Genomic DNA, 12904 nt, shown 5'->3' with positions numbered 1-12904 from the left:
TTGTGGCAACAGATTGGGGAAGGCCCTTTCCTGTTTCAGCATGACCATGCCCCCGTGCACAAAGTGATGTCCATACAGAAATGGTTTGTCGAGATTGGTGTGGAAGAACTTGACTGGCCTGCACAGAGCCCTGACCACAAGCCCTGACCACAACGCCTTTGGGATGAATTAGAACGCCGACTGCGAACCAGGCCTGATCGCCCCACATCAGTGCCCGACTTCACTAATGCTCTTGTGGCTGAATGGAAGCAAGTCCCGGCAGCGGTGTTCCAACATCTAGTGGAAAGCCTTCCCAGAAGATTGGAGGCTATTATAGCAGCAAAGGGGTGACACATTCCATATTAATGCCCATGATTTTGGAATGTGATGTCTGACGAGCTGTTGTCCACATACTTTTGGTCATGTTGTGTGTGTGTGTGTGTGTGTGGCCCAGCATCGTCCGGGTTTGGCCGGAGTAGACCGTCATTGTAAATAAGAATTTGTTCTTAACTGACTTTGCTAGTTAAATAAAGGTTAAATAAAATAAATCCACACCTGGATTGTGCAACATCTGCCCATTTAATGATTTTCAAAATTCTTCAAGCTCTGTCAAATTGGTTGTTGATCATTGCTAGACAACTATTTTCATGTCTTGCCATAGATTTTCAAGTAGATTTAAGTCAAAACTGTAACTCGGCCACTCAGGAATATTCATAGTCTTCTTTGTAAGCAACTTCAGTGTAGATTTAGCCTTGTGTTGTAGGTTATTGTCCTGCAGAAAGTTGAATTCATCGCCCAGTGTCTGATGTCTGAACAAGGTTTTCCTCTAGGATTTTGCCTGTGCTTAGCTCCGTTACGTTTTTTTTTTTATCCTGAAAAACTCCCCAATTTTTTAAATGGTTACAAGCATACCCATAACATGATGCAGCCACCACTATGCTTGGAAATATGGAGAGTGGTACTCAGTAATGTGTTGTATTGGATTTGCCCCAAACATAAGACTTTGTATTTGGGACAAAAAGTTGCACTATTACTTTTGTGCCTTGTTGCAAACATGATGCATGTTTTGGAATATTTTTTATTATTTTCACCCTGTGAATTAGGTTAGTATAGTGGAATAACTACAATGTTGATCCATCCTCAGTTTTATCATATCACATCCATTTAACTGTTAAAGTCACCATTTGCATGTCAAATCCCTAAGCGGTTTCCTTCCTCTACAGCAACTGAGTTAGGAAGGACGCCTGTATCTTTGTTTTGACTGGGTTTATTGATACACCATCCAAAGTGTTATTAATAACACCATGCTCAAAGGGATGTTCAATGTCTGCTTTTTTTTATTTTTACCAATCCACCAATAGGTTATCTTCTTTGTGAGGCATTGGAAAACCTCCCTGGTCTTTGTGGTTGAGTCTATGTTTGAAATTTACTGCTCGACGGAGGGACCTTGCAGAGATCATGTTAAACAGGGTGAGTCCTTATTATGTTACTTGTTAAGCAACTCCTGAACTTACTTATGCTTGCCATGACAAAGGGGTTGAGTACTTATTGACATTTCAGATTTTCATTTTTTATTAATTTGTACACATTTCTTAAAACATAATTTCCCTTTGACATTGAGGTATTGTGGGTAGGCCAGTGACAACCTATCTCAATTGAATCCATTTTAAATTCAGGCTTTAACAACAACAAATGTGGAAAAAGTCAAGAGGTGTGAATACTTTCTGAAGGCACTGTACGTGAACCAGAGAAGATGAATATGGATAGAAACATTACCCCAGATGAATTGTTGGCCATCAATAATTTACAAAATGGGAAATCCCAGTGGAATTTTTTTAGACACTTTTGTCTCAAATTGCTAAAGCCCATCTTACTTATGCTCACAGCAGCTGTAGAGAGAAATGAACTTAACCAGTCACTATGTTTGGCTACAATCACCCTACTTAAAAATAAATGAGGATCCATTGTAATGCGGATCCGTCCACCCAGTATCACTCTTGAATGTGGATTATAAAATTATTGGTAAGGTATTTGCTTTTTGCATAGAAACGGTAATGTAAAGTTTATTTATTCAGATCAAACAGGATTTATACAGAACAGGATGTCTTCAGAGATCTCGCCCTATTTCTATGTTAGATAGGGTCAGCATAATCAAAATGAATATATTACCAAGGTTGATGTATTTATTCCTGGCCCTGCCAGTTTCAATTCCATGTACATTTTAAATAAAATAAATGGCCTGCTCTCAACTTTATTTGGAATGGAAAGACCTTGAGTCAAATTGACTGTTTTACACTTACCCTATAAAGCTGGAGTTCTTGGACTACCTCTTATGAAGATGTATTACTGAGATGCACAATTGCATTCACTTAAACAATGGACAGCAGATTATCCTTGTGCATTTAGGAGTATCAAAGCCACAAAAGTAATACATTGTGATGTAAAATATATTCACTACTTCGGGTCCAAGGCATCGAAGAAAAAAACAGACAATCCAATGATTCTCAATTCCATTTGTATTTGGGGAAATGTACATGCATTTATGAGGTGGAAAAAACAATATCGTCAGGCACCCCTGTTTGGAATAACCCCACCTTTTCTCCAGTGTCCTTTTAAGTCCTGGTTCCAAAGTAGCATCATGAATTTTGAACATTTGTACTATGATGGATCTCAACTGTCATTCAATTAATTACAAGAAAGATTTGGAATATCAAAGGCCGAGTTCTTCCAACTCAGAAATCGTATTCAATTGCTTCAACAGAATCTGGATGAACTTATGGCATCTAGCGCAGAAAAAATCTGCAACTCCAAAGAAGTTGATTGCCAAGTTATATCAAGGGTTGATTGAAACTATACCTGATGGTTCAGAACCTATAAGGAAAAAATGGGAAAAGGATCTAAATGAAGAAATTGAGGAGAACCATTGGTCACAGATATGTGAAAATGCTCATCATACCTGTTCCTACAACCTAAGACATAAACTACTGCAATTTAAGATAATTCATAGGACTTGTTCACAGAAATGTCACATCTCTGTTGGAGATGCAAAAAGCATTACATGTTCTGTGGTCCTGTGTCAAACTGACACCATTTTGGGATAATATTTGTATCATTTCATTGTGTCTAGGAATTTATATTCATCCATCTCCACGATTATGTCTGTTGGAAAATGTAAATATTACTGATCAATGTCAGAGAAATGTATAGCTGTCATTTGGAAAGCTCTGTATTCACCCTCAATAACAAACTGAAGGACAGAAGTATCTAGTTACATCCCTTTAGATATGGTATATTATAAAGTTAAACAAACAACTGACAGATTTGATAGAATTTGGAGGACATGCAGTATGTTGATCACCTTGGAGAATGTTTTGCATAGTGGGCGTTTTGTTTTCGTGTTTGAAAGAAAAATGTCAAAACAGAAACCAGAAGTGTTTCGGCCCTCGAGGACCACAATTGAACAGCCCTGGGCTAAAGCAACACTATCTGCTCTGCAGCTTTTATGTTTGTTTATTTATATCCATTGGATTTAGTGTGTTTGGCATTCAGGTTGAGCTTCACTGGGCTCCTGCAGCATTGGGCTGCTTCACAATCCAGGCCTAACAAAGTAGCCTCATTAGCCATGAAGAGGAGGCTTGGTCAATTAAAATATTTCCCTGTTAGCACAGCTGCTTTGGTCAGCTAAATTTAGCTAGGGGAGCGCTGTGTAGTCTGCCTCTCACCTTGATTTGATTTGAAATGGCTCTCCGTAGCCGCACATCTTGGCTAATTAGTTCAAGAGGAGGAATATTTGAATAGCAATTAATGAGCTGCGGGATTATATGAGCCCCAATTTAAGTGCTCTGTCTGTGCATGAGCCCTGTGGCGAATCCACAAAGAAGTGAGGTGATATACCGTAGGGTAGCTGGCGGAATCAGTCCAGATGAGACCTGCTACCTGTTTGCACTGCAGCCAGGAGACCCTGAGGAATGGTGCTAGGTTGTCCTCTACCTGTTGATTTTACTTCTGTTGTGGTAATACTTTGTGACATACTGGTGTAGGCTTACTGCATTTTGATACAGGATACATTAAAACTGATCAGAAATATGGCTTTATCATTTCAGCAATTTTCATCCTGTTGAAACCCTTAACATTATACACTAAACAAAAATATACATAACATCCAACAATTTCTAATATTTTACTGAGTTACAGTTCATATAAGGAAATCAGTCAATTGAAATGAAAACATTAGGCCCTAATCTATGGATTTCACATGACAGGGAATTCAGATATGAATCTATTGGTCACAGATACCTTAAAAAAAAAATAGGGGTGTGGATCAGAAAACCAGTCAGTATCTGGTGTGACCACCATTTTTACCTAATGCAGTGCGACACATCTTCTTCACATGGCGTTGATCAGGCTTGTTGATTGTGGCCTGTGGAATGTTGTCCCATTCCTTTTCAATGGCTGTGCGAAGTTGCTGGCGGGAACTGGAAAACGCTGGCATACACGTCAATCCAGAGCATCCCAAACATGCTCAATCGGTGACATGCCTGGTGAGTATGCAGGCCATAGAAGAACTGGGACATGTTCAGCTTCCAGGAATTGTGTATAGATCCTTGCGACATAGGGCCGAGTATTATCATGCTGAAACATGAGGTAATGGCGGTGGAGGAATGGCAAGACAAGGGATCTCCTCATGGTATCTCTTTAAATTGCCATTGATAAAATGCAATTGTTTTCGTTGTCCATAGCTTATGCCTGCCTGCTCATACCATAACCCGACCTCCACCATGGGGCACTCTGTTCACAACATTGACATCAGCAAACTGCTCGGCCACACGACGCCATACACATTGCCTGATTTCTGCCCGGCTATAGTTGAAACTGGGATTCATCCGCGAAGAGCATACTTCTCCAGCGTGCCAGTGGCCATCGAAGGGGAGCATTTGTCCACTGAAGTCGGTTACGACACTCAACGGCAGTCATGTCAAGACCCTGGTGAGTACGATGAGCACGCAGATGAGCATCCCTGAGACGGTTTCTGACAGTTTAATGAAATTCTTCAGTTGTGCAAACCCACAGTTTCATCAGCCTGTCTGGGTGGCTGGTCTCCGAACATCCCACAGGTGAAGATGCCGGATGTTGAGATCCTGGGCTGGCGAGGTCACGTGGTCTGCGGTTGTGAGGCCGGATTGGACGTACTGCCAAATTCTCTAAAACAAGGCAGCTTATGGTAGAGAAATGAACATTCAATTCCCTGGCAACAGCTCTGGTGGATATTCCTGCAGTCAGCATGCCAATTGCACTCTCCCTAAAGAATTGACATCTGTGGCGTTGTGACAAAACTGCACATTTTAATGGCCTTGCATTTTCCCCAGCACAAGTTGCACCTGTGTACTGATCATGCTGTTTACTCAGCATCTTGATATGCCATACCTGTCAGGTGGATGAATTATCTTCCCAAAGATGAAATGCTCACTAACAGGGATGTTAAACTAATTTTGTGCTCAATTTGAGAGAAATAAGCTTTTTGTGATTATGGAACATTTCTGTAATCTTTATTTCAGTTCATGAAGAATGGCACCAACACTTTACATGTTGAATTTATATTTTTGTTCAGTATAAGTTTACTAATAAAACATTTATTATACACGGAGTGTAAAAAAACATTATGAACACCTGCTCTTTCCATGACACTATCTGACCAGGTGAATCCAGGTGAAAGCTATGAACCCTTATTGATGTCACCTGTTAAATCCACTTCAGTCAGTGTAGATGAAGACAGGTTTAAGAAGGATTTTTAAGCCTTGAGCCAATTGAGACATGGATTGTGTATGTATGCCATTCAGAGGGTGAATGGGCAAGACAAAAAAAATATGTAAGTGTGCCTTTGAACGGGGTATGGTAGTAGGTGCCAGGCTCACCTGTTTGAGTGTGTCAAGAACGGGTCATTGATGAAAGTGGACAAAGGAGGCTGACACGAATTGTGCAGAGAAACAGATGGGCTACAATTAGTCAGCTGACAGTCCAGTACAACATTGGTGCTCAAAGACCCATAAAAGAATGCACAACTCGTCATACCTTGACACGAAGGGGTATGGCAGCCGACGACAAGAGTTCCACTTCTTTCAGCAAAAATGTAAAAACTGCGGATGCAGTGGGCTAAGGAACGAAAACACTGGACCCTGGAGAATTGGAGAATCTGATGAATCCCAGTTCCTGCTATTTCATGCTTTTGGGAGAACTAGGGTATGGAGAAAACCCCATGAGTACATGCATCCATCCTGTCGCGTGTCAACATTGCAGGCTGGTGGTGATGGTGTGGGTTGTGTTTTCATGGCACACATTGGGCCCCTTGATAAAAGTGGAGCAACCTTTAAATGCCACAGGATATCTGAACATCATTGCCAGTCAGGTGCATCCTTCATGGCAGCAGTGTATCCATCTGCAAATAGATTTTTTTCAGCAGCATAATGCTCCATGCCACAAGGCTAGGATTGTCCGGGAATGGTTCCACGAACATGACAGTTTATTCCGCTTACTGCAGTGGCCTGTCCAGTCACCAGATCTCAATCCAATTGAGCATCTGTAGAATGAGATGGAACAAGTTATTCGGAGTAGAGATCCACTACCAGCCAACTGGTGGGAAGCATATGAGTCAACATGGGCCAGAATCCCTGTGGAATGCCCCAACGAATTGAGACTGTTCTGAGGGCAAAGGGGGGTGCAACTCAATATAAGAAAAGTGCTCCTCATGTTTTGTACACTCAGTGTACATGCTTATAAAACAGTTATAATTAGCATAATGTAAATTCATACCAAATTAGTAATGTCTTTATCAGGCCTGTACATACCCTGTTTTTATTTTTGGGGAATATCAAATCGAGGTATTGCTGGTCCCTTTAGGCTTTACTGTCACATTTGACACCTGCCGTTGGGCTGGAGGATGGACGTTGATTTTAACACGTGTGTTCTGCATAGCTTCCATCTCTTTCACGCCGTTTCATCAGACGTGGAGTGGCACTGCCGACAGGCTTCTGTCGCTTCTACATCAAAGTGAGAGCTGCTTTACTTGCCACTCGTCGCTCCCAAACCAACGACAGGAGGAGAGGGGGAGGCAGAGTGGGCAGGAGTGGAGGATATAGTTGGGCTACCAAACCAAATATTTCTCCTTTCTAAGTGAGCAGATTGTTGTCAGGCTTGGGTTCTAGCTTTGGGAAAACAGTCGGCTACAGTGTCTCAATTAAACTTGATGATGACTCACTTCTTTTCTTATTTTTCTCTACTCTGCTGCCAATGTTATCTTGTGAATTTTCTGGTTTTGTGTGGGCTGCTCCAGGCTAGAACAGAGGACACATTATAATATATAACAGTACAGCTTTCAACTTGTCTTGTGTCACTTAACTCAAGGTCAGATTTCTACCTTTTATTAACTTTAATCTGACGCCTGTCACATTACTGTCACATCGTTGGCCTTGGAGCTGTATTTAAGTGTCTCAAGGTTTAGTGACATAACAGACCCAGACTAACTCAGATTTTGGGTATTCACTATGTATGCTTGATGTGATGTGGTTTAGAGCCTCTCAGGATGATCTCCACCCTGTAATAGAGTACCGTCTGAAGTGTCTTGTCCTTCTCACCACAGTAGATGCATATCCTACCACATGGTTCCAATGGTTCTGTGGGTTGTTAAAGCAAGGTGCATTTCGATTTCAACATTGGCCATATGTCTTAATCCCTAATGCCCCATGTTTCCTGTTAGGCCTAGTTATTGTACTGAAACATGGCATGTTTTTATTATTTTCTGTTCTTTTCTCCCATTCAGTTGCAGTACCATGCTGGCTTGGCGTCCAGTCTTCTTAACCAGCAGTCATTGAAGCGCTCAGCTAACCAAATGGGGGCATCTGCCAAGAGAAGACCCAAAGTCCAGCCCAGTACCCTGGTTCTGCCACCACAGTAAGTACAGCCCCGCTTCCTGCTTAAACATTTCCCTGATAATGCAATGACTGAAAGATGAATGATCTCCCTCCAGTTATTTGTCTTTCTGTTTAGTTGTCATAGTCCAGAGGGATCATGTGACTAATACAAATGGTGCATTGTCTTGTTTTGTTGTCTTAGACCTCTTGCTTTGATAGGAGAGTGATGAGAGTGGGAGAAGGGCATGCAGGAGGTCTGGTTGGAGGGACTGAGGGACGACGTCCCCAGTGGAAGATGAAAGTGGTTGAAGGAGAGCGAAAATAGTGGTCCCCGTGGGCATAGAGCGTGGTCCCCAGCTGGAAAAGCTGCTACAAAACAGAAATCCATTGTGTTGGGCTCTTATGGATAGTCCTTGATCAGTGTGGCATTGTACCCTTAATAATCTTTGTACCCTGGTCTTTGAAATCGCCCACCTTTTTTTCATCAATGTGCCTTTTGATAGATATAGGCTTTGGTTTTCATAATGTTATTACAATGCAGCTTTCTGGTGGATCAGGTTTGCAGAATGTGTGAAAATGGCACCTGGTGCTCTCTTCTGTTCACCCTCACACCCCTTGTCAACAAAAGAAAGATCCTCACAAAATGTCAGATTCATTGGGTTTGGGTGACATTTTCCCCCCATATTTCCCATCTGGCACTTTAGCAGTTTTTGGCTTGGGAGGTAGGGCTGTCTTTGCTCAGTAAAGTGTCTGCATTCTGGATGTAAAAGGAAATATTAATAGTGGGCAACAGTGAAGGCACTGCTGTCACTGTATATCTTCCCTGAGCAGCTTCTCACTGTCCGGTTTCCTGCGTTGTGCCGGGGTGACTCTGAGCTTTGGGGAAGTCTAATGGCTCCGTACAGCACAGGAAGAGAGTGGATGAAGAGTGGGTCAAAGTGAAGCCAACCAACGGCTCCTCTGTCAAACGTCATTGTTCTGATGAATTTGCCGTTTCTAAAAGGAGCAGCCAGCGCATGAATTATGCAGCACAACCTTTAAGTTTTTTCTGCATCCACCCTCGGGCATTTTTCTTCTGTATGTAGCTACAGAAATGCCCTAGAAAGTGCACTGTGTAATTACAGTATTCCAAAGAAATGTTGATGGTAGTGAAAATGATATGATAGTAGTGAAAATGATATAATAATGGGTTTATGCAGACACTAGCTACCAAGGAGTCAAGTCCTTAACAGACACATTTCTGTTGGAGATTAGCTCAATGGCAGGCCATTAGAGACTGGCCAGGGTGATTGTTCAAATCGAATCTGCTTTGTCATGTGAGCTAATCCTTGAAAACAATCCTGGTCAATGTATGGAGAAACCAGGTTATACAATCTAATAGCCTATTAGTCTGACAAATCACAAGAAGAGTTTGGCATGCAGGAGTCAAGACTGGATGCTGAAGAGATTAACAAATAATAGAATACGTTTGACTGCTAACTAGCATGCCTCATGGTAGGACGTTGTCTGGGATGTGGCTTTGGGATGAAAGGGGATTTCCAGACGAATATGAGAGAAGCGAAGAGGCAAAATTCTATTTGGCTGAATTTGCCGAAATAGTCATACCTGAACAGCAAACCTGGTTTTAAAAACAGATAAAGCAACACCTCACAACGTCTCTCCCCTATTTGACCTAGATATTTAGTGTTTACGTATTGATGAAATCAAATTGTATTTGTCACATACACATGGTTAGCTGATGTTAATGTGAGTGTAGTGAAATGCTTGTGCTTCTAGTTCCGACAGGGCAGTAATATCTAACAAATTCACAAAAACTACAGTTGAAGTGGGAAGTTCACAAACACTTAGGTTGGAGTCATTACAACTTGTTTTTCAACCACTCCGCAAATTTCTTGTCACAAACTATAGTTTTGGCAAGTCGGTTAGGACATTGACTTTGTGAATGACACAAGTAATTTTTCCAAAAATTATTTACAGATTATTTCACTTATAATTCACCGTATCACAATTCCAATGGGTCAGAAGTTTACATACACTAAGTTGGCTGTGCCTTTAAACAGCTTGGAAAATTCCAGAAAATGATGTCATGGCTTTAGAAGCTTCTGATAGGCTAGTTGACATCATTTGAGTCAATTGGAGATGTACCTGTGGATGTATTTCAAGGTCTACCTTCAAACTCAGTACCTCTTTGCTTGACATCATGGGAAAATCAAAAGAAATCAGCCAAGACCTCAGAAAAAAAATGTAGACCTCCACAAGTCTGGTTCATCCTTGGGAGCAATTTCCAAATGCCTGAAGGTACCACGTTCATCTGTGCAAACAATAGAACGCAAGTATAACACCATGGAATCACGCAGCCGTCATACCGCTCAGGAAGGAGACGCGTTCTGTCTCCTAGAGATGAATGTACTTTGGTGCGGAAAGTGCAAATCAATCCCAGAGCAACAGCAAAGGACCTTGTGAAGATGCTATAGGAAACGGGTACAGAAGTATCTATATCCACAGTAAAACGAGGCCGCTCAGCAAGGAAGCCACTGCTCCAAAACTGCCAAAAAAAGCCAGACTACGGTTTGCAACTGCACATGGGGACAAAGTTTGTACTTTTTGGAGAAATGTCCTCTGGTCTGATGAAACAAAAATAGAACTGTTTGGTCATAATGACCATCGTTATGTTTGGAAGAAAAGGGGGGGCTTGCAAGCCGAAGAACACCATCCCAACGTGAAGCACGGGGTGGCAGCATCATGTTGTGTGGGTGCTTTGCTGCAGGAGGGACTGGTGCACTTCACAAAATAGATGGCATCATGAGGGATTATAATTATGGGGATATATTCAAGTAACATCTCAAGACATCAGTCAGGAAGTTAAAGCTTGGTCGCAAATGGGTCGTCCAAATGGACAATGACCCCAAGCACTACTTCCAAAGTTGTGGCAAAATGGCTTAAGGACAACAAAGTCTAGGTATTGGAGTGGCCATCACATAGCCCTGACCTCAATCCTATAGAGAATGTGTGGGCAGAACTGAAAAGGCGTGTGCGAGCAAGGAGGCCTACAAACCTGACCCAGTTACACCAGCTCTGTCTTGAGGAATGGGCCAAAATTCACCAAACTTATTGTGGGAGGGTTGTGGAAGGCTACCCGAAACGTTTGACCCAAGTTAAACAATTTAAAGGCAATGCTACCAAATACTAATTGAGTGTATGTAAACTTCTGACCCACTGGGAATGTGATGAAAGAAATAAAAGCTGAAAGAAATACTTCTCTCTACTATTATTCTGACATTTCACATTCTTAAAATAAAGTGGTGATCCTAACTGACCTATGACAGGGAATTTTTACTAGGATTTAAATGTATTTAACTAAGGTGTATGTAAACGTCTGACTTCAACTGTACCTTATACACACAAATGTAAAGAAGATTGAATAAAAATATGTACATATAAATATATGAATGAGCGTTGTCCGTGCGGCATCGGCAAGATGCCATAGATGGTATGAAATACAGTATGTACATATGCGATTAGTAATGTAGGATATGTAAACATTATTAAAGAGGCATTATTTAAAGTGACTAGTGATACCTGGCCAGTGGCCAGTGATTTGGTTATTTATGTTGGCAGCAGCCATACAGTTAGTGATGGCTGTTTAACAGTCTAATGGCCTTGAGATAGAAGCTGTTTTGCAGTCTCTCGGTCCCAGCTTTGATGCACCTTTACTGACCTCGTCTTCTGGATGATAGTGGGGTGAACAGGCAGTGGCTCGGGTGGTTGTTGTCCTTGATAGTCTTTTTGGCCTTCCTGTGACATCGGGTGCTGTTGGTGTTCTGGAGGGCAGGTAGTTTGCCCCCGGTGATGCGTTGTGCAGACTGCACTACCCTCTGGAGAGCCTTGCGGTTGAGGGCGGTGCAGTTGCCGTACCAGGCGGTGGTACTGCCCGACAGGATGCTCTCGATTGTGCATCTGTAAAAGTTTGAGGATTTTAGGTGACAAGCCACAGTTCTTCAGCCTCCTAAGGTTGCAGAGGCGCTGTTGCACCTTAACTACGCTGTCTGTGTGGGTGGACCATTTCAGTTTGTCCATGATGTGTATGCCGAGGAACTTTCTACCTTCTCCACTACTGTCCCGTTGATGTGGATAGGAGGGTGCTCCCTCTACTGTTTCCTGACATCCACGATCATCTCCTTTGTTTTGTTGTCGTTAAGTGAGAGTTTGTTTTCCTGACACCACACTCCGAGTGCCCTCATCTCCTCCCTGTTGGCTGTCTCGTCGTTGTTGGTAATCAGGCCCACTACTGTTGTCATCTCAAACTTGATGATTGAGTTGGTGTTCATGGCCACGCAGTCATGGGTGAACAGGGAGTACAGGAGAGGGCTGAGTACGCACCCTTGTGGGGCCCCAGTGTTGAGGATCAGCGAAGTGGAGATGTTGTTTCCTACCTTCACCACATGGGGGTAGCCCGCTTAATGATGAGCTTGGAAGGTACTATGGTGTTGAATGCTGAGCTGTAGTCAGTGAACAGCATTCTTACATAGGTATTCCTGTTGTCTAGATGGGATAGAGCAGTGTGATGGCGATTGCATCGTCTGTGGACCGGTTGGGGTGCTATGCAAACTCAAGTGGGTCGAGATATGTAGCTATGTGCGCCATTTTAAAATTAATGTAGTTCTGTTATTGTCTATTAATGTTCTGTATTATGTCATGTTTTGTGTGGACCCCAGGAAGAGAAGCTGCTTCTTTCGCAACAGCTAATAGGGATCCTAATACAATACCAAACGGTCAGATCACTGTATCAATGAAGCAGATCACTGTCATGCGTATGTGTTAATCCTCTAAATGGAGTCATGCTGAATGTAATCAGCTAAACTGGCACATATTGACTGACTCCTCTCATGCATAAGCCATCCTCCCTTAGACCCCTAGCTAGCCCCCCCCCCGTCTGGATTATTATGTTAAGTGTTTAACACATTTAGGTTAATCATGCATCTCTTTGTGCTGCTAGAGTTGCTGCTCTGTTTAATCCAGAG

General features: G+C 42.3%; 1 protein-coding gene across 4 annotated transcripts in view; it reads left to right on the top strand.

Annotated features, from left to right (window-relative positions):
* The window catches only part of med27 (mediator complex subunit 27), an 87604-nt gene that overhangs the window by 33846 nt on the left and 40854 nt on the right, over positions 1 to 12904 (top strand). For all 4 annotated transcript variants that reach the window (XM_029717774.1, XM_029717771.1, XM_029717773.1 and 1 more), the window contains exon 3: positions 7793 to 7923. In XM_029717774.1, the coding sequence (XP_029573634.1) occupies positions 7793 to 7923 (131 nt within the window). The remainder of the gene's footprint in view (positions 1 to 7792; positions 7924 to 12904) is intronic.

Source organism: Salmo trutta, chromosome 27 (assembly GCF_901001165.1).
Source record: "Salmo trutta chromosome 27, fSalTru1.1, whole genome shotgun sequence".
Classification (NCBI taxonomy): Eukaryota; Metazoa; Chordata; class Actinopteri; order Salmoniformes; family Salmonidae; genus Salmo; species Salmo trutta.
The sequence above is the reverse complement of the archived record's forward strand: the minus strand, read 5'-3'. Positions and strand labels throughout refer to the sequence as shown.